At 40.7% G+C, this 20,884-nt stretch overlaps 1 protein-coding gene across 1 annotated transcript; it reads right to left on the reverse strand.

The window, feature by feature from the left end:
• Positions 1-4,570: 4,570 nt before the first annotated feature.
• On the reverse strand, positions 4,571-12,457 carry LOC137096454 (C-type lectin domain family 2 member D-like). Its single transcript, XM_067465603.1, has 5 exons — positions 12,454-12,457; positions 8,160-8,285; positions 7,777-7,955; positions 7,018-7,121; positions 4,571-4,798 (listed from the first exon to the last, which is right to left on the reverse strand). Exons 1-5 carry the CDS (start codon positions 12,455-12,457, stop codon positions 4,669-4,671), a joined length of 543 nt encoding a protein of 180 aa, XP_067321704.1. The 3' UTR covers positions 4,571-4,668.
• Between the last annotated feature and the right edge of the window lie 8,427 nt (positions 12,458-20,884).

Raw genomic sequence — 20,884 nt, forward strand, 5'->3', positions numbered from 1 at the left:
ACTTCCCCACACGTAGCAATGTGGCACAATACATACAGGATGTCCTTGTTGAACCAAGTCTAAAAGCTTCAAAAGCCAAGGCCTCTTCACCTTCAGTCTACACCACATCCTTTTCCTCTCTGCAGTGAAGGCCATTTCTGTCAGTGTGTTAGTAGCAGTCACACTCCTTTGAAATACGCATATACATTCAGCCCTCCATATTTGGAAGCTTGCCTTTTGTGGATTTGATTATTTGTGTATTTGATTAAAATGTTCTCTCTAGGATTTCCAGGTCCTCCAATGTGACTATATGATCAGCTTTGAGCAGAGGTTGAATATAGAGTCATGCTGCTTCATAGAGAGCTGTGCTCTCCAGCAATATTGCAATATTTTAGATCATGGTTTATTACTCTCATAGGGTTCTCTGCAGTCAGGAAATGCAGAGTGCTAACTATATTTCCAAAAATGATATGGTTGAAAGACTGTTGTTGAAGAATAGGGCATTAGCTAGTAGAGTATCACTAGTGCCATCTGGTGGATTCTACATTTTTTTCTGATCTTTTTGAAAAGCTTTCCAAGGTGCTGAAAAATATCTCCAAATTAGGTTCAGTCCCATGAATAGCTTCTCGAATGTTCCGATTGAACCTGGAATAGGTTGAGATGGGAAGTTCTAGCTGCCCCTGCATCCAGAGGATGCGTGATCTTTTTTAGAAGCACTGAGAAGGAAGACTCCTAGATAAAATCAGTGAATGTTCATGACAGGGAATTCGATAGGCCAGGGCTCTTCACTTTAAGAGCCAAATGACCAATGACATCCCAAGGGCCATAAGATTCCCACCTTTCAGATTTGCCAGTCATCTAAACTCTTGCAAAAAAGCTTTCTATAAGAGCTTGAAAACATACTTTTGTTTATACTGCAAAGCCCAGATTCTAGTCTAATATTTTATCCAGGTTCTGTTCTCTCTGTATTTTGTTGGTTATGTACTTTTCACTTTCTCTTTCCTCCTCATTCACTTTTATTTGTTACAGTTTTATGTAGGGAGAGTTAAAAGCAATATTAAAATTTGTATAGTTGACTAACTCTGATAAAAGCTGAGATAGAATAATAGAACCTTTACAGACTCTGACAGCTGTGGCGGAATGAAAATCACATGTAGTTCATGTTTTTACCAGTCCACACACTGTCTTATCAGAGAAAGAAACATGCTACGCAGATTATCAGTAAAGAACAAGAAGTTTACTCCTTGTAATACAGAGCAACATATATACAATCACGTGCACAGTTGCATTGACTCACACAATGTCCTTTGAGAGAATTCAAATGATCTTTAGGTGTCCATGTGGAAGATCTCATTCTAGCAGCTCATGAAGCAAGAACTCAAACTGTCTCTCTGTGCTAGCTCCTGGACAGCTCAAGCCTATAAATGTAACTGTTGCCAAAACTCTCAGGCTCAATTAGTCTCCTGGGCATAGCCCAGTCAATTAGCTTTGTGCTTTGCATTTTCAGTTAACACAGTCACCAACTGATTTTTTTACATGCCCTAACAATAGCATCCTGACTCACATAACCATAACCACCATAAATCAACTGCCATTCTTCACAGATGTTCCCTGGTCTCCCCGTTGCTACCAGATCATCCTATGGGCAGCATCCTTTGTGATTGTCCTCCTGCTAGAAGCTGTCATAGCTTTACGTGAGTATTAGAAATATAAATATTTCTATACACACAGAGTATAGTATCATACGATTTTCTATATGGATGGGCAAGCTAAGTGCACAGAAGTCAAGTGGCTCTCCAAGTATGCCCTTCCAACATTTTCTAGTCCTCAACACCTCCAAATTCACCCAAATTCTAGGGATGAGGTGTTTTTTTTTGTTTGTTTTGGTTTTGTTTTGTTTATTTGGTCTATTGTTTTTTGTTTTGCTATATTTCACAAAGGAAACTTGTGTTGAGGACAAGTTGATGGGGGGGGGGGGCACCTGTGTCTTTATTAAGATGACAGAAAACTATAACAGTAGAAACCCACAGAATAGTCTGTGTTCAATACAAGCTGTTGTACAAAGGAAAGTGGTGGTGGTGGGGGAGATGGCACACAGGTGCAAAAAAATCCTACCGTTGACCTATCTAAGAAGTCTAGGAGAATGCAGCTATGCTTAGGACTCTAAAGACGAAGATACACATGGATTTTCTCACCCTCTGATGTAAAAAAAGATTTTCTCACCCTCTGATGTAAAAACAGTAAAATGGATGGCTGAAGATCAGGGCAGCACTGAGAAAGCATATATTAGGAGTGCTTTGATTATGTGTCCCTGCATAGCAGAATGGGATTGGACTGATGGCTCCTGGGATATCTTCCAGCTTTATCTCTAGAGATTCCAGCTGCAAGTCCATTACTTAGTTGATACTGTTCTTGTACTTACTATTTGGCTAATTGCTCAATGTTTTGGATAGCCTGCTTCTTTTTTATATATCCATTACCATATTAGGATCGTCCATGCATTTTCACTTGCTTAAACTGATAGCAGTAGCTATCCTATTGTTGACCAAAATTAGAGTAGATCCACAGAATCAGTGAATGTGGTTTGTCAACAAATGGACAATTTCCACTGACTCCATCCTATTATAAGGTTTTGACCCCTTCCATATGTAAAATCAATCAACCATTTATAATTCAATACTGATTGTTCCTTATACGGATGTTCAGATCTTGTACACAGTTTCCCATGAAAGTTTCACTATTGTATGTGGCCTTTGGCTCTTAAATTCACCATTGACATCTGGCACATGTTGTGTGATTTTAAAACTGGATCTAAAACTGGTTAGTTAGTTTTTGAGGAAATCTATGGATAGCTATCAGCTGGATTGTGATACCTATAAAATCTTAAACAAATGCTTTAAGGAATGATATAAAAGTAAAGCTGTCTGAGTTTTGAAAGTTTTGCAGGGACAGACTGGGAAAGAGAAAAATGGAACAGCTAGGAGCAGATTTGGCAATGTGACAAAATGCAGTACCTCTTCACATCTCACCTAAGAAACAGACTCTACAATAAAACCAATGGTAAAGTATATACATTCATTGTAGCTTACTGGTTCATAGCAAAGATGCATGTGAAAAGTTAAAGGGGGGGGGGGACACACAAGAGCAGCAATGATTTGTCAGAAAATTAAGATAGTGAGTGCGTAAGCGAACAAGCAACATTTCTAGGAAGTAATACTGGGAAAGTATATGAAGAATGTGTTGTTGAAGGTGTTCATGGCTAGAATCACTGTGAGTTTTCTGGGCTGTATGACCATATTCCAGAAGCATGGGTTTTCTGATGGTCTTTGGAAACCCCGCTGACACCCCCTCAAGACTCCCCCCCCCCCGACAGTTACGACAATTTTTAAAGTCGTAACTGTGTTTGAAGTTTGGCCCTCGCAAGTGCATCTGGTGGGCCTTCTCAGTGGTGTCTCCTTGGCTGTGGAACTCCCTCCCCAATGAAATCAGGCCTGTCCCCTCCCTCCTGGCCTTTCCTAAAAAACTTAAAACTTGGCTGTGGGATCAAGCATTTGAGCAGTAGATGTAGCAACTAGAAAGAGAATGATTTTATGTGACCGGCAATGGACTGGCCTTGGACTATGATTCTGCACTGGCTGAACTTTTTATGTGCTAATGATTAGCATTTAAATGCTAAAATGTATAAAATGTTATTGAAATGGGAAATGGCAGATGAGCAAATTAAAGGATGCATGGAAAAGCAGGCACAAAATGTTGGTCACAAAACAATGTTGGACCAATGAGAGAAAATGTGGAATATGGAGTTAAAATGTATGTTGTGTTATAATTTGAAATAGATTTTGTTATAAAATGATGTATGGATGGTATACAACTCCTGAAAAGCTTTCTAAGATGTCTAAAGGGGTTTCCAACACTTGCTGGAAATGTAAACAGCAAGCGGGTTCTTTCTACCATATGTGGTGGAAATGCCAAGAAAATACTGCATTTAAATACATAAGGTGATCCAGAGAGATCTGAGGGAAAATATCCAGTTAAAACCTGAGACTTCTCTGCTTGGTCTGACTGATACAAATGACTATTATAGACTGTGGCAATATATGATCACAGCAGCCAGATTGCTCTATGCGCAGAAGATGGACAAATTAACTGTTTACTAAAAGAATGGACATTTGAATTTGTTTTTTTTAAAAAAAGATTGAAAACATTTTGTTCACATTTTGCACAAGGTAGAGAAGGACTTGCCAATTGTGTATTGGGATTGCTTATTGTGTTAAATCAATTGTCATTGTTGTATGGAACTATTGCTGTTTTTATTGTCTTTCCTGTTTGTGAACCGCTGTGAGTCGCCCTCGGGCTTGAGTTACAGTGGTATATAAGCAAAGTAAATAAATAAATAAATATTGAATTTTGAAGAATAATTTGATTAGCTTCTAAAACTTTTTAAATAAAGTATTTTTTTTTAAAAAAAATCAATTGCCCACCTCTCTGGAAGAAGTTCTGCAAAAACCTAAAGGATTTTCTCCTACATGGGGAGGCTGAAAGCAAGGCAAAAAAGAAGTACAACCACCCTGAGTTCCCTGGGGAGATAAGATGGGATATAAATAAAATTTTGTTATTATTTTATTGTATTACATTTTCAAGTGCCTTGCTGCATGCGCAGAGAATAAATCAAGGTTTGGTTTCTGCAATTCAGGCACTGCCTTTAAACATGTCTTTGCTACAGATCCAGCGTTCTTCTCTTGTGCAGCTGGAGCTGGCAACAGCTTTATGGTTCAAATATGCACATCTCCTTCCCTCTTCAAAGGGAAGCCTGAAGAGCCTGTGGAGAAACAAAAGTCTGTTAGGCAACATGAAACCAGGTGATGGAAATCCAATGCCACCTTTTGAAAAAGAAAAAAAAGGACGCAGTCTGCTAATAATAAAAAGACACAGCCATAATTTGCTATCACTCTAAATCAGTGGTTCTCAACCAGGGGTCCCCAGATGTTTTTGGCCTACAACTCCCAGAAATCCCAGCCAGTTTACCAGCTGTTAGGATTTCTGGGATTTGAAGGCCAAAAACATCTGGGGACCCCAGGTTGAGAACCACTGCCTAAATGATAATAATAATAATAATAATAATAATAATAATAATAGTATTTCAGTGGAATACTTCAGGGGGCATCCAATCCAACCCCATTCTGCCAGACAGGAAAAGCACAATCAAAGCACCCCCAACAGATGGCCATCCCATCTTTGGAAGAAGAAGCAGCAGCAGCGGCGGAAGAAGCCTGAAAATGAACACGTCAAACCACTCTGGGAGTTCTGAATTAAGACTGACAGAGTTTTGGAGTGCAATACTCCCGACTTCACAATCGTGTTAAAAAACCAAGTATGGATTGTCAATGTTGCAATCCCAGGTGACAGCAGGATTGAAGAGAAACAACTGGAAAAGCTGACACAATACAAGGATTTAAAGATCGAATGGCAAAGACTCTAGCACAAGCCAGTGGTGTTCGGCACACTGGGTGCAGTGCCTAAAGACCTTAGCCTGCACTTAAACACAATTGGCACTGACAAAATTACCATCTGTCAGCTGCAAAAGGCCACTCTACTGGGATCTGCACACATTATTTGCTGATGCATCACACAGTCCTAGACACTTGGGAAGTGTCCAACATGTTATCCAGTACAACAGCCAGCATAGTGAACTTGTTTGCTCTGTACTAATCTTTTTATATTTCTAATAATAATAATAATAATAATAATAATAATAATAATAAGAAGAAGAAGAAGAAGAAGAAGAATAGCAGAAACCCTAGGAGCCATCCAGTCCAACCTCCTTCTGCCATGTGGCACAATTAAAGAACCTCCTGAGCAGTGGGAGGGAAATAGGCTTTTGAAAGCAATGATGAGAGGGGGAAAGGATCTGGGCAGCAAGGAAGGTGAGGAAAAAAGACTTTTGGTGAGGGAGAGGAGCAGGAAAGAGGAGGGAAAGCTTGGAGGTGGAGGGAGGAGGACCAAGGATTCATGGAGCCCCTTGGTAGGCTTTATGGAGAACCAGTGCTCTAAAGTTTTGAGTATTTCACAAATAAAAACATAGCTTGTTGAAGTAGTTCCTTGGAGGCTTTTAAATAAAGGCTGGATGGCCATCTGTTGGGGGTGGCTTGATTGTGCTTTTACTGCATGGCAGAATGGGGTTGTACTAGAGGGTCCATGTGGTCTCTTCTAACTCTATTATTCTAGTTCTGTTCCTGTCCTGTAATGAGGCATTAGCAGAGAAAATGCAATCCCATTAGTTAAGACTGTCATACTATATGAATAGTAGAGTCTACTAGTTCCATTTAGATTGTGTTCTTCCCCAACAGAGCAGTTTTGTAACATTCTATTATGATAATGTGTAATGTGCATTCTATATTTATGTCTTCTCTCTGTATACCTGTCTTGTGTGTCTGATTAGTTGTCCCTTACAGATCCACTCTCGGTTTTTCATTTTGTGCTGTCTGTGGATTTCTTTTAATCTCACCCGCCCATTTACCCAATCATTTATTCTTCCATTTTTTAATCTCCCATTTTGATCACTGTTATTAAGTCTCACAATAAAATTAAATTTTTATTTAAATCATTGGTTGGATGTCAGTTCACTGACCAAATAAATATTTAACTTAGCATTACCAGTGCTGGACCCAGATCACATGTTGCTTCATTTAGAGCAGTGGTTTTCAACCTGTGGGTCCCCAGATGTTTTGGCCTTCAACTCCCAGAAATCCTAACAGCTGGTAAACTGCCTGGGATTTCTGGGAGTTGTAGGCCAAAACACTTGGGGACCCACAGGTTGAGAACCATTGATTTAGAGTTCCTGAGCATTTTTATCAGGGTTGCCAGGTGGAAAACTGGAGAACTTCTATAATGATTTTCTAAAAGAAGGAATTTCAGACCTTAGATTCATCAAAACATTCCTGCTCAAATCCCCTCTTTTTCAGGGACCTCTCCAGTTTTCAACCTGCCAACTCTAATCCAGGCAATTTCTTTTGTGCTTCAAATAGACGAGAGACCTACTGTTCTGTGAAAATGCTGCCATTGACCCATTGCCAAGGTTGACCTGGGTCTTTCTGGAGACCAATCCAGTGATCAGGAGGGCCTTTGTAATAAAAAAGGAAATCCTTAATCAAGAAAGAAAGGAAAGAAAGAAGCACAGATTACTAACTTCCATTATGATTTATCTCTTATTTGAGAACTAGATGAAACAAAAATAAAACTTGGATGAGACACTGAAAGAACCACGGCACTATACAGATACATAAGAGAACATGTAAAGTTTCTAGTATACTAGTCCATCTCCACTCACAAACCTCTCATCATTGTCTAAACATACATTAAAAACTACTGAAGTAAATTGCAACTGCATTCCAAAACCCTTCATTTAGCTCTTTGAGATAAAGTTTGGTATAATTTCTTATTGAAGACATTTTGATATTTTTCATGCTTGGGAAAGAAGCCAAATCAGATTACTATATTATAAACAAAGAAAACACAAGATAAACTAAGAAATTAGAATGACAGTAAAACCAAATGAAACATTAAAAAATAGAACAATAATGCAGGTGTTGTAGAATTCAATGAAAGACCTTTTAGGCCAGATCTACACTACCCCGTTTCCCAGGATCTGATCCCAGGTTGTCCTCTTATCCCAGATTATCTGGAAGTGTAGACTCATATAATCCAGTTCAAAGCAGATAATCTGGGATCAGATCCTGGGATATAGGGTAGTGTAGATCCAGCCTTAAATTAACTATGCCTCTAAATTTTCATACCTACCAGCTCTTCTTGGGAGTCAATAATAGCTAAGAAGGCATTGTGGGAGGAACAGTGCCTACTCCCAGAAATCCAGTTTCCTTCCTTTATTGAAAAATAGTAGCATTTCCTTTGATGCAACAGCCAGCCTTTTGGACAGAGATCAGCAGGGAGAAGGCCTGGACATCTTTCATTTATTAGCCCTGGTGATACAAAAGATTTCATAAACTTGGATGTACCTGTCAGAACTGTCAGAATATCAGCACTAAACAGATTAAAATGAGTATAAATAAAATGGATCTATTAACAATCATTATAGACTGCTTACAAACATGTTAAGACTCTTTCTAAGTTTAATAGAACAGATCTTGCACAGTACAATTGTACTATTGCAGTTCTTCACTCACCTGCGAACGAAATGATAGAAGTCGGAACAATAAGTATCACTGTCAAAATTACTAATAAACATGTTGCAGGTATGACATACTCTCCTCTTTGACTCCTGTAGTACCAACGGTTGGTCCAGGCAAACTCTTAAAAGTAAGAAAGAAAACCAAAGGTGATTTTGGACTCAAGGTGAATCTACCAATCCTGTGTAGGAATTCAAGAGAAAAATCAGTGAATGGGGAGCTTAAGAAAGATAAAATCTTCATACAGGATTGTCAGTTTTTCTTTCTTCTGGCCTTCTCTTTGATTTTTCAATGTTCATCAACACTCTCTGTCCAAGAATGCCCACCCAGCTGTTTCTTGAAGGCAGGCTATCAAGGTGCCAAGGCAACAGCTTTCTCTATTTATTCTTTGTTTCTCGCACATTTGTATTATTGGTATTGTTAGGATTTTCTGTGTTAGGGAAGACTAACACAGACAAAACTAGCATCCAAAAATATACAAGCAAGATACTTACGGCTGGGGATTCAGCTAACAGCAAGCAGAGTGTGAAGTGCTGTGTAATGTTTGGGTCCTGCCTGTCTTTGAGACCACATCTCCCCCATGAACCTGCACGGGCCTTAAGATCTGCTGGAGAGGCCCTCCTCTTGCTCCCACCACCGTCACAAGCACGGTTGGTGGGGATAAGGGAGAGAGCCTTCTCGGTGGTGCTCCCCCCCAAACTTTGGAACAGCCTTCCAAGGGAGATTAGGCAAGCCCCCACATTGTCCTCCTTTCATAGGGATTTGAAAACCTGGATGATTCAGCTAGCATTTGAGAACACGTAGTCCCTAGTTATAAATGCCCAGTCTCTAGTTTTCCTGATAATATTTTGTTCTCTGCACTTCATCATATAGCCCGGCCCTATGGTACACTGCTTGCACTATCCCACACCCGACCCTTTTATAGTCTGGTCATGCCCATTTTACTACTGGTCACTGGCTTTGTTGAGCATGGTTTTGATTGTGCCCAATGCTGCTGTTTTATATTGATATGATTTATTTTAATTGTGTTTTTATCTGAATTTTGGCCTTTTGGATAAAAGATATCCAATCTGCAAATGCCATCATTCTCTTAATGAATGTGGGTTATGAATATTGTTTGGAATTTATTAAGTATTTATTTATTTATTTATTTATTTGCAGCATTTATATTCTGCCCTTCTCACCCCTCAGGAGACTCAGGGCGGATTACAGTGTACACATATATGGCAAACATTCAACGCCAATTTTAACACACAACATATACAGACATAACAGAGGCTATTTAACTTTTTCTGGCCGCCAGGGGAGCTGTCGCTTTCATCGTCCATCTGCAACACTGATGAAGTACTTCTGCATTCCCCGCATGCTTTTCTGCTGGAGTCTTTTTTTATGGCCTCATAAATTAGTTAATTTAGCCTCCCCACACTTTAAGGTGGTACCTAATTTTCCTACTTGACAGATGCAACTGTGTGACTCTTTGGATCAAACCATTCCCAAAGCATATGATGCCACAGGGAATAGCAGCATAAACCAACATATTCTATGCAAATTATTTGTGAATTTTGTACAAAATAAATTTCGAATTGCAACACATTCTGTACAGGACATGCTGCTTTCTGCTTAAACACATGTGTGCATTTGGCACAGAATAAGTCCTTAACTACAAATATTTCCTCAATTCTGGACCATCTCAGCAGTATTTTCCAACATTTGAAATATATGTTCCTTAACCATTATCCAAATATTCTTTGTTTTCCTAAATTGGATCACACTGTAAATGAATATTGGGTCTGCTCTATCAGGGCCCTTAAGTGTGCAGTACAGAGACCAAATTCACAGAGAGAAATAAGCCTGGACCTGTCAAAGTCTCCCCATAGAATCATAGAATTCTAAAGTTGGAAGCAACCTTGTGGGCCATCCAGTCCAAGCCCATTCTGCCAAAAAGCAGGAAAATTGTATTCAAAGCATCCCTGACAGATGGCCATCCAGCCTCTTTTTAAAAGCCTCCAAAGCAGGAGCCCCTACCACATTCCAGGGCAGAGAGTTCCATTGCTGAACAGCTCTCACAGTCAGGAAGTTCTTCCTAATGTTCAGGTGGAATCTCCTTTCCTGTAATGTGAAGCCACTGCTCCGCATCCTACTCTCTAGGGCAGCAGAAAACAAGCCTGCTCCCTCCTCCCTATGGCTTTCCCTCACATATTTATACATGACCACCATGCATAATAATAATAATAATAATAATAATAATAATAATAATAATAATAAATATTCAGCCATCTCCTGGCTACCCAAGCAACCCTGACTTCTACACAATGCCTCATGGCAAAGTGCATCTCGTTTCTGGATCTGACAAATGAAGCGCCTGTTCTATGATGACAGAAGCCAGGACTTCATCTGCAGAGAACTTAACCTTAACTAGCTACATAAATCTTTTAGCCCAAACCCTGTGGATGCAGCAGGAGTAGCTATGGAACATTTACATCCAAACCTAAACATCCAAGGCATCTCAAACTTTACGACAAGAGAAACATAACATGCAGAGAAGGGCTGAGGTCCCTGCCCAGGATGGAACCAGGATGGAAGTAAAGTCCTGTTAGCAAACTCCTGTCCTACCATTCCTTCTGCGATGAGGCATGGAGCTGCAAAAAGAAAGCCATGTCTTGATGAACGGCAGCTAGAATCCCGAGCTCCTGAAGGAGGAAAATATAATAAGCTAAAACTCCAAAATTCAACAGGGTCACAGTGAGTAATCAACTTCTTCAGATGGACTAAGAAAAGCAGAACAAGTGTGCATTATGAATGATAAAAAGTGAGAGCTAAAAAGCTAAAAATAGTTACTTTCACTTTTCAAACCGCAAACTCCTGTCCTACCATTCCTTCTGTGATGAAGCATGGAGCTGCAAAAAGAAATGCTGGATCAGGTCAGAAGAGCATCACATTTCCACAGCAGAGCTTTTCATTAAAAGGCCCAAAGCCTGCCAACCCTGAGGGAAAGTGAGCCTGAAGCTGAAAGAAGCCTATTAAGAATACATGGCACTTATATACCTTTTGCTCAGAAGATAACCTTCCACAAGCATAATTTGCACAGTGCTGTTATTACCATCTTATCATCATCTTGTCACCTTAGCTGCATTTTTTCAGTTGCCTCCTGAACCAGCCAAAGTTTCCGCATTCCTTGCAGGTGCAGCTGACATATGTCCTGTACAGGAAATGGCACCTGCACATTTCAAGGCATTGGCTTCTTTGCAACCAACCTTCTACTCCACCCCAAAGTTTACACAATCTGTCAGGAGTCATTCACCCTCTGAGCTTGTGACCAGATAATACCAAGATAATGCTGCAAGAAATAAGGAGTGGAAAGGGCTTTGCCCCTCATCTAAGTGCTTTATGAGTTTGCTAAATGAAAGGGAAAACTAGTGCATTATCCTGAGGGCATGGTTTACAGCTGTTTTTCATCCAAAATAAACTGAATAGCGATGGCAGCAAGTCTTCTGCTGCTTAATGCCAGAGCAGTGAATGATCAAACAGCTTCCAATCTGGCATACTGATCCTGGAAGAACATATCAACCTGGCAAATATTATAGAGACCTCATTGGATGAAGCTGGACGAAGGAGGGTAATCACTAGGTTTGTGCACAGATGCAAAGTAGTTGGTTCCCTTCAGACAATCAGGCTTGTTTAGCTTGGCTGGATGGCCGTAAGGGTAAGGGATCCACTGTCACTATTTTTGTCCATTATGGGACCACATGGCAGCCAATCACAGCTCCTCTTCCCCTATTCGGTACCACTCAGAGAGGCTGCCACATGCTGCTCACACTGAGTTTTCCTGTGAGCCCTGCCTGTTGGGCCAATCAGAATAGAAGAATACAGTGACATGGCTTATGCAAGAGTCCCAGGAAGGATGCTTCCTTAATCCCATGTCACAAATCCAGGTTTTCTTGAAAAATCGAAGGGAAAGGATCCCAGAGAGGGTGTTATCTTAAGCCCTGCTGCTGCTCCTGGAGAAGTTATATGTTGAAGCCAGCAGAGGAGATACCTTTTGGGGAAACTTTTAAAGGAGAGTTTATTTCTAAAGGGAACAGAAATTTCTAAAAATCAGGGGATGGCCCAAACGTCATGAAATTTGGTGAGCTGACAGTGGTAGATATATCCTCCAAGTTTGGTCATTTTCATCCAGATATCCCTAAAATGTTGTGAAGGGGAGCCCGTGGAGCTCCCCAATTGCAGCCAGTGGGCCAGATCTCGCCATATTTTCCAGCTGCGGCTCGAAAACGGCTATCCAGTTACCTACCCATTTTCAGGAGGTGTGTTAAAACAGATATGGGGTCTACCAGAATCCAGCAAGCAGAAACGGGTGTTGATTCAGCCAAAATGCACAAGCCTAGTAATCGCTCCCTGCTTTGGACACCATGATGCCCTGTGCAGCAGCCGGTGAGACCGTGGGGTCAGTGAGAGGTGGACTTGATTATGTGTCACATTCCTCAGTCTCCTGGGTTTGAGTTATTTATTTAAAGCTGAAAAGCCAAGACAGGTTAGAGATTCTGTTGGTGTATGATCATCAATAGTAGCCCATCCTGAAATAACCATTGTGGCCCTGGGGGTGGTGTTGAAGTCTACATGGCTTAGGATACTGGGGAGAGGGGGGGGGGGCTTCAACGTCCCTACCGAGGCTACCCTGTACTTCATGTCTACTATGACAACCAAGTGGTATATGGCCCCATGAATATATAACTGGCAAGATCCAGTACATTGTTTCGGTGAGACAGGCCTTATGCTGGCTTTTATTAAAAGCCTGTCACAATAGAAAAGCCTTCACCTGCTCAGAAAATAGGGAGAAAGCCAATCAAACCTCCCTAGAAAGCGTGTTCCAGAGCCTGGGGACAACCACTCAGAAGACCCTCATATTCTCACTAGACAAAGAGAGGATCCTGTCCCATATTCCCATCAGATGCAACCCCACGCTCCATCACTCCCCCCGCCGCCGCACACACACACACAACCCCACACTCCATCACTCCCCCCCCCCCGCCGCCACACACACATACACAACCCCACGCTCCATCACTCCCCCCACCGCCGCACACACACACACGCAACCCCATGCTCCATCACTCTCCCCGCCGCCGCACACACACACACAACCCCACGCTCCATCACTCCCCTGCCCCAATCTTACTTCCTTTTACTTCTCGCCACCTCCAAACCCCACCCCACCCCTTCCCGCCCTGTCAAAATCCAGGAAAGACAGGAAGGAAGGAAAGAAGGAAGAAAGAGAAAGGGAGGTAAAGAAAAAGGGGGAAGGAAAGAAAGTTAGAGAAAGAAGGAAGAAGAAAAGGAAAGAAAAGGAAAGATGGAAGGAAAGAAAAGGGAGACAGCAGAAGAGAAAGAAAAAGGGGGAAGGAAGGAAGAAATGAGAGACAGAGGGAGGGAAAGAAAAAGGGGGAAGGAAGGAAGGAGAGAAGGAAAGAAAAAAGGGAATGAAGGAAGGAAAGAGGGAGTGAAGGAAGTGCGAAGATGTAGAGAAAGAGGGAGGGAAGGAAAGAAGGAAAGAGAGAAGGAAGAAAAGAGACCAGAAGAGAAAGAAAAATGGGGAAGGAAGGAAGGAGAGAAGGAAAGAAAAAAGGGAATGAAGGAAGGAAAGAGGGAGTGAAGGAAAGGGGAAGATGTAGAGAAAGAGGGAGGGAAGGAAAGAGAGAAGGAAAAAAAGAGACCAGAAGAGAAAGAAAAAGGGGGAAGGAAGGAAAGAGATAGAGAAGGAAGAGAAGAAGGAAAGATGGGAAGGAAGGAAGGAAGGAGGGAAAGAAGGAGAGAAAGAGGAAAGGTTGGCCACAGCAACACGGCAGGTAAAGGTTGTTATTTCTATTATTATTATGCTATTATTCCTATGAGACCCTTTTAGGGGGAATGGGAGAGGTGTCAGGTCCCAGAGGCAATGCATTGCATTATTGTTATTGTTATGATGGTGGTGAAATAAAAGGGAATAAAAAGTGAAAGAAGGAAGCAAACAGGGAGGGAAGAAAGGCAAAGGAAGAAAGGGGGAGGGAATGAAGGAAAGAGAGAAGGATGAAACCAAGTAGTGAAAGAAGGAAAGAAAGAAAGAGGTAGAGAAGGAAGAAAGGACAGAAAGGTGGAGGAAAAGGGGGAAGGAATAGGTAGGGACCTTTCTTTCATAATAGTCCAGATATCTACCTCAACTTTGATAAGTTTTACTATAGGCCACAGCAACGTGTGGCAGGGCACAGCTAGTAATTAACTAAGAAGCTTCGCACCATGTCATGTGATTTCCCCTTTTGCTTTCTTGAATAAATTAAAAATTAATGGGAGGAGTGTGGCTCTGACCAGGTTATCTCTCCTTTAGGGTCTTCAAAGCAGATAATTCACATAATCTGATTTGAATTGGATTATATGAGTCTACACTGCCGTATAATCCAGTTCAAAGCAAAAATTCTGGATCTGCACCGGGATTGTGGCGCAGCTAGCTGAGTGTCAGCTGCTTTAAGATCACTACTGACCGAAAGGTCATGAGTTCGAAGCCAGCCCGGATCGGAGTGAGCTTCCAGCCAATTGTGTAGCTTGCTGTCGACCTTTGCAACCTGAAAGACAGTTGTATGTGTCAAGTAGGAAATTTAGGTACCACCTATGTGTGGGGAGGCTAATTTAACAAATTTATGAGGCCATTAAAAAAATCTCCCACAAAAGCATGGGGGGAATGCAGAAAGTACTTTATCAGTGTCACAGATGGACGGTGAAGCGACAGCTCCCCTGGTGGCCAGAAAATTGGAATGTTAAATAACCTCTGACTGTCTGTCACCATGTGTTGTGTGTCTATGACATTGAATGTTTGCAATGTATGTGTATATTGTAATCCGCCCTGAGTCCCCTGCAGGGTGAGAATGGTGGAATATAAATACTGTAAATAAATAAATAAGTTTCATAGGACAGTGTATAGGGGCCTCAAATAATTTATTGCAAAACAGAATATCTCAGATCAGATCCTGGGATGTAGATCCAGCCTTAGGATCGATCTACACTTACTTATATCCAATAATCTGATCCCAGATTATCTATTTATCAAGATTATCTGGCAGTGTAGATTCATCCAATTCAAAACCAATCTGGGATCAGATACTGGAATATAGGGCAGTGTAGATCCAGCCTTAGAGAGTTCTCACAACATACTGCAAGGGCATAAGAGGGCCCTTTCACATAGCCATATAACCCAGAATATCAAGGCAGATAATCCACAATATCTTAGTTGAACTGAATTATCTGAGTCCATACTGCCAGATAATCCAGTTCAAGATGGATTTTATATAGCTGTGTGGAAGGGCAATGATGCCTTGCCTACACAAGAAACAGAAGAGCACGATTATAGAACGCACAGTCATTATTAATGTGTGGATGTTACTTTTAATGAAATGCTTATCCTCAGGCTTCTGGTTTCCTTTGATGGTTTTGTCAGCTCCAAAATGTGGCACACTCTTGAACACATTTGCAAGAAGAGGTCACAGAATCAGAGTTGAAAGAGATTCCCAAGAGCCATCCACTGCAACCCATGGCTGTGCAGAAATATACAATCAAAGCAATCCTCACAGATAGCCACCAAGACTCTGTTTAAGGATATCGCACTACAATCCAAGGCACCACATTCCATAGTCAAAGAGCTCTTACCATCAGGAAGTTTTTCATAATGTTTAGGTAGAATCTCATTTCCTATTGTTTGAATCTTTTGCTCAATGTCTTTATCTCATAAGCAATAGCAAACAAGTTTGCTTTCTCCTCAATGTGATAACTTTTCAAATGTTTAAACATGCTATCAACAAAGCAAATATGATACAACTGGTATCATTGAAACCTGCTGGGAGGAGGCTCATCATTGGAATACAGTAATAAAGGCAAACAATCTATTTCTGAGAAATGAACCAAACAAGACATGAGGAGGAGGAGTGTCATATATATCATGGATGTTTATAAGGGTGTCAGGAGTTTTCAAATATCCTGATACTTGTTGGCAGACAAACTCTTTCAAGAATGGGTTGTTGTAGGGTTTTTCCGGGCTATATGGCCATGTTCTAGAGGCATTCTCTTCTGAGGTTTCGCCTGCATCTATGGCAAGCATCCTTGGAGGTTGTGAGGTCTGTTGGAACTAGGAAAATTTTGTCAAGAATATCAGGTTCAACAAATTCCTTACTTGCCTTGCAGACAGTTTCATTGTTTAGGACAGTGTTACTCAACCTTCCTAATGCCACGACCCCTTAATAGAATTCATCATGTTGTGGTGACTCCCAACCATAAAATTATTTTCTTTGCTACATCATTACTAATTATGGTACTGTTATGAATTGTAATGTAAATGTCTGATATGCAGGATGTATTTTCATTCACTGAACCAAATTTGGCCCAAATACTTGATACACTCAAATTTGAATACTGGTTGGGTAGGATTAGTTTTGTCATTTGGGAGTTGTAGTTACTAAGATTTATAGTTCACCTACAATCAAAGAGCATTCTGAACCCCCATGACCAACAGACAATACAGGAGGGATTTGGGAGGAATTGACAGTGATTAAGGGGAAAGCACGCCTTGGAGTCTCAGAAACAGTTCCTGCCTTTCCTTGTCCCTTTGGAAACATCTGCACATTTCTCTAACCTTAAAAAGGGAATCTTTTATGTTTTGGCCATCTTTAAAATTGTTTGTGAGTTAAGTAATGCATTTAACAGAATGCATTCCCCTCACCGCTGGGGTGTCAAATAATTTTCTATAGAACAGGCTTCCCATTTATGTCTGACTTTACATTAGGAGTCCAGGAAGGTAAGCCTGATTCACACCAAGAAGTGGCCATAATTATAAAACACAACAAGGTGTCTTTTGGAGGACCATCATACTATCTCCCACATGTTGCCCACTCTCCTGTTGGATGTTTTAGGTTTGTGTTTTTGATTCATGCTGTAAAAGTCAATCTAAGGTATATATGATTTAACACTGTAAGCAATTTGACATTGTGGTTTGGCTTTTTAAAATAAAAAATACAAAAAGGGCAGGTGATCTTCCTCTGCTCCCTGTTTAAGTCGATGTCAGTAGAGTGCTCCTTGAAGAAACAGTGGAATTTAGAAGTTTCCCCTTGTCATTAAGTCTAGTTGTGTCTGACTCTAGGACAGTGGTTCTCAACCTGGGGTCCCCAGATGTTTTTGGCCATCTACTCCCAGAAATCCTCACAGCTAGTAAACTGGCTGGGATTTCTGGGAGTTGTGGGCCAAAAACATCTGGGGACCCCAGGTTGAGAACCATTGCTCTAGGGGGTAGTGCTAATCTCCCTTTCTAAGATGAAGAGCTGGCGTTGTCCATAGATGCCTCCAAGGTCATGTGGCCAGCATGACTGCATGGAGTGCCATTACCTTCCCATTGAAACGGTACCTATTGATCTATTCACATTTGCATGTTTTCATGGTAGCTCATCCCACTCCCTGGATTTAGAATTAGCAGCATGTAAATGGAATCAGCAAAGCTGGAGAAACCGAACTGCAACAATTCCATTACCAAACAAGAATTTGAATTTCCATTGTTGTTTCTCTTTTTGTAGAATATTTTTTATTAAACTGTTCAATAATGCAGCAAAAAAGGGGAAAGCAGACAGGAAAAAGGCAATAAAAAGAAAAATTAAACATAAAAATTACATCATTTCCTCCCCATTTCCATCTCCATCCATACTTTCTAAAATAAGCAGACAAACCTTCAGTTAAAAACATAACTGGGTTCCCACCTCCCCAAGGAAAAGCAAGAATCCTACTGTCTTACTGTATTTTACTGCTTATTGCATTTTAAGGAAAGTAGATGTATTTAGAATGAATATATATCACACAAGTAGTATTAACATTAAAAAATTAACCATTTTAGGTAAATCCCATCCCAGGTGGATGGGATTGACAAATTCTGAGTTGTACAAAGAGGTACAACTGCAGAATGTTTGCAATGTAACACTGGCCTTACTGATTGTTTGCTCGTGAGCAGAAGCTCTTGACTTGCAACTCATTTGATACTGCAAGTGTTGCCTTCTCTGCTTGTCTACATGAAAAAGGAATGTACCAAGGAAGAAGATGTACTTTTTGTGATGGACAGCATTGCATGATGGAATGCAAATCACTATGCATGAGTGTCTACAAACTGTGGGTCCTTTTGGCCTTCAACTCCCAGAAATCCTAACTGCTGGTAAACTGGCTGGGATTTCTGGGAGTTGTGGGCCAAAACACTTGGGGACCAACAGGTTAAGAACCACTGGTCTACAGGAAGACTGTGACTGTTTATATTGAAGTTGCTGTTAGTATTTTTGAACTCTGAGTAAACTTTAAGTTCTTCATTCATTTATTCTGTGCTGCTCAATTTTTGAATATAAAAGGATTACGTTTTCTACTCGTCTGCTCACTGGCCACCACGCATTCACAAACCGCAACAAATTTTGTCTATTTCAATAAAGCTTGAAGATATGAGAATCTCTTTAGTAGCCTTTTTCATTTCTGCACAGTCTTGGAGATAATTCTGCACTTATGTCCTTGGTTTGGTCATAGCTGTATTGATATGTTTAGATTTTGGTGTCTCAAAGTGTCCATGAAAACCTTGATTTTTTTTTCACATTCTAAATTCAGTCTTTTTTTATTTCCATGATTTCTTTTCATATCTGTTGATTTCCTTGGACAAGTTTGAGTAAGATTTGCATTTTTTATTTGGCTTGATTTGCTGTTTGATTTCAGATGCAGTTTGATTCGTCCCATCCAATTTTTAACCACCACACTGAAGTATGAATCCTTCACATATTTTCTTTTATTTGACATGGCTGGTATTCTTTCGTACTCATCAGAATGAAACCTAAATAACAATGGGAAAAGAGATCACTCTTATACTACCATATATTCTAAACTCAATTCTTGCAGAATAATCCGTCTTCCCTTCCTCCTACAACCAACAAAGAAAAGTCTAGTTTAAGAATCCCAAGAGAGAAAGGGAAGGTGCCTGCCAGCTGAAAAGCTCACTCTTGGGTTCTTCTACCATGTTTCCCTGAAAATAAGACACTGTCTTATATTTATTTTTCATCAAGAAGATACTCTATGACTTGTTTTCAGAAGGTGTCTTATTTTTATTAAGTATACAACAATCTGCATTTATGGGATGATCTCTCTGGACTCAGTAGCAGAACTGCTTACTGAAGCTTTTCCTCTATCCTTTGGTGTATGTGTGGGGTGAGAGAGACCCACAGACTATTTCTGGTCAATGCTGATCAGTGCTGGGGAGCAGCAGCTTACTGGTATTTGTGAGATAGACCCACAGACTATTGCTGGCTGGTGCTGGGGGAGAGATACCCACAGTGCTGAATAAAACGGCAGCCGCACCTTTACTTCTCCCCCCTGAGAACAATACCTAAAGCTCCTCACTTCACTGAGACCTTTACTTTCACTTTCTATGTCTCTCTTTATGCCTCCTTTTACAGCATGCACAGAACAACCAGGACCTGACAGAGGGAGCTATGCCTATCAGAATGTCTTATTTTTGGGTATCACTTATATTTTGCAAATGCTTAGAAATTCTGCTACGGCTTATTTTACAGGTATGTTTTATTTTAGGAGAAACAGGGTAGTATCATTGTTTTTATGCCTCAGTATGACCAAAGTTTAGAAAAATGATCATTGTTAGAAATCTCAAGTGTCCTCCCTTCTGAAGGAAGTTCTGCAACAACTGCCTGGACTTTTTCCTGCATGCGGCAGGAAGTTGAAAACAAGGCAGAAGTCAATTACCTTTGGGATATGCAGAGCAGGAATCAGGGATTGGCATCTACAATCTGGGCAATGACATTAGCCATCTCCTTGCTACAAATCCAACGTTCTTCCCTTGTGCAGCTAGAACTGGCAATAATTCCGTGGGTCAAGTATGCACATCTTCTCCCCCCATCCGTGCGAAGCCTGGAGAGCAACAAAACTCTTTTAAACAAAGGAATTAAAGTTAGCATGAGGTCAGCTGGTGGGAGTCCCATGCCACCTCCCGGCATGAAGACTGAGCCAGCTTGTCACTTGAGGCTGAAATGACATGGCCATCATTTGCCTTCACAAAAAGTATCATTAAAATTATTATTCGCTAAAGGCCTGATGCAGGGCAATAAAGTGGCAATAGGAAAGATGACCAAGCCAAGTAGATTTGACGCAGATGACTAGGACGGTTTGAAATGGTGTATTTTAATATTTGATTTTTTTTAATGTTTATGTATTGGATGTGAATCTGTGTCCCAGCATATGCAATGTTTACTGTGCATATGCTGTGCTTCCCTCTGAGTCCCCTTTGGAGTGAGAAGGGTGGAATATAAATGTTTTAAATAAATAAATAAATAAATAAATAAATAAATAAATATTAGAGCTCTTGTTGAAGTAGTGTTGAAACCGACCCTAATGGTTTGGGTCTGCCTGAAACACTGAGGTCCTCTGTGGGGTGTCTGCTCTATCCAGAACCCAACTGCAACCATCACCCAAAGGGCCTTTCTATCAGCTGGCCCAAGACTGTGGAATGACCTGTCGGAAGCACTCTGACAGCTAAATCAGCTGTCACAATTGAAGACACAAGTGAAGACCTATCTCTTCTAGCTGGTCTACCCAGACAATTTTAATGACTAATTTTAATCTTTGGTTTGTTTTTTAATATGTATTTTATGGAGTATTCTATGAAGTGTTTTTAAATTACAATG

The sequence above is a fragment of the Anolis sagrei genome, chromosome 2 (assembly GCF_037176765.1).
Source record: "Anolis sagrei isolate rAnoSag1 chromosome 2, rAnoSag1.mat, whole genome shotgun sequence".
In the NCBI taxonomy this organism is placed as follows: domain Eukaryota; kingdom Metazoa; phylum Chordata; class Lepidosauria; order Squamata; family Dactyloidae; genus Anolis; species Anolis sagrei.

Excerpts from the sequence above, each read along its gene's own strand:
- LOC137096454 (XM_067465603.1), bottom strand. Across the intron at positions 7,956-8,159 it reads TTCTATCATTTCGTTCGCAG|GGCTAATAAATGAAAGATGT; the intron begins GTGAGTGAAGAA and ends TTGTATCACCAG. Across the intron at positions 7,122-7,776 it reads TTGACTCCCAAGAAGAGCTG|GATTTCCTTTTTTATTACAA; the intron begins GTAGGTATGAAA and ends TTCTTGATTAAG.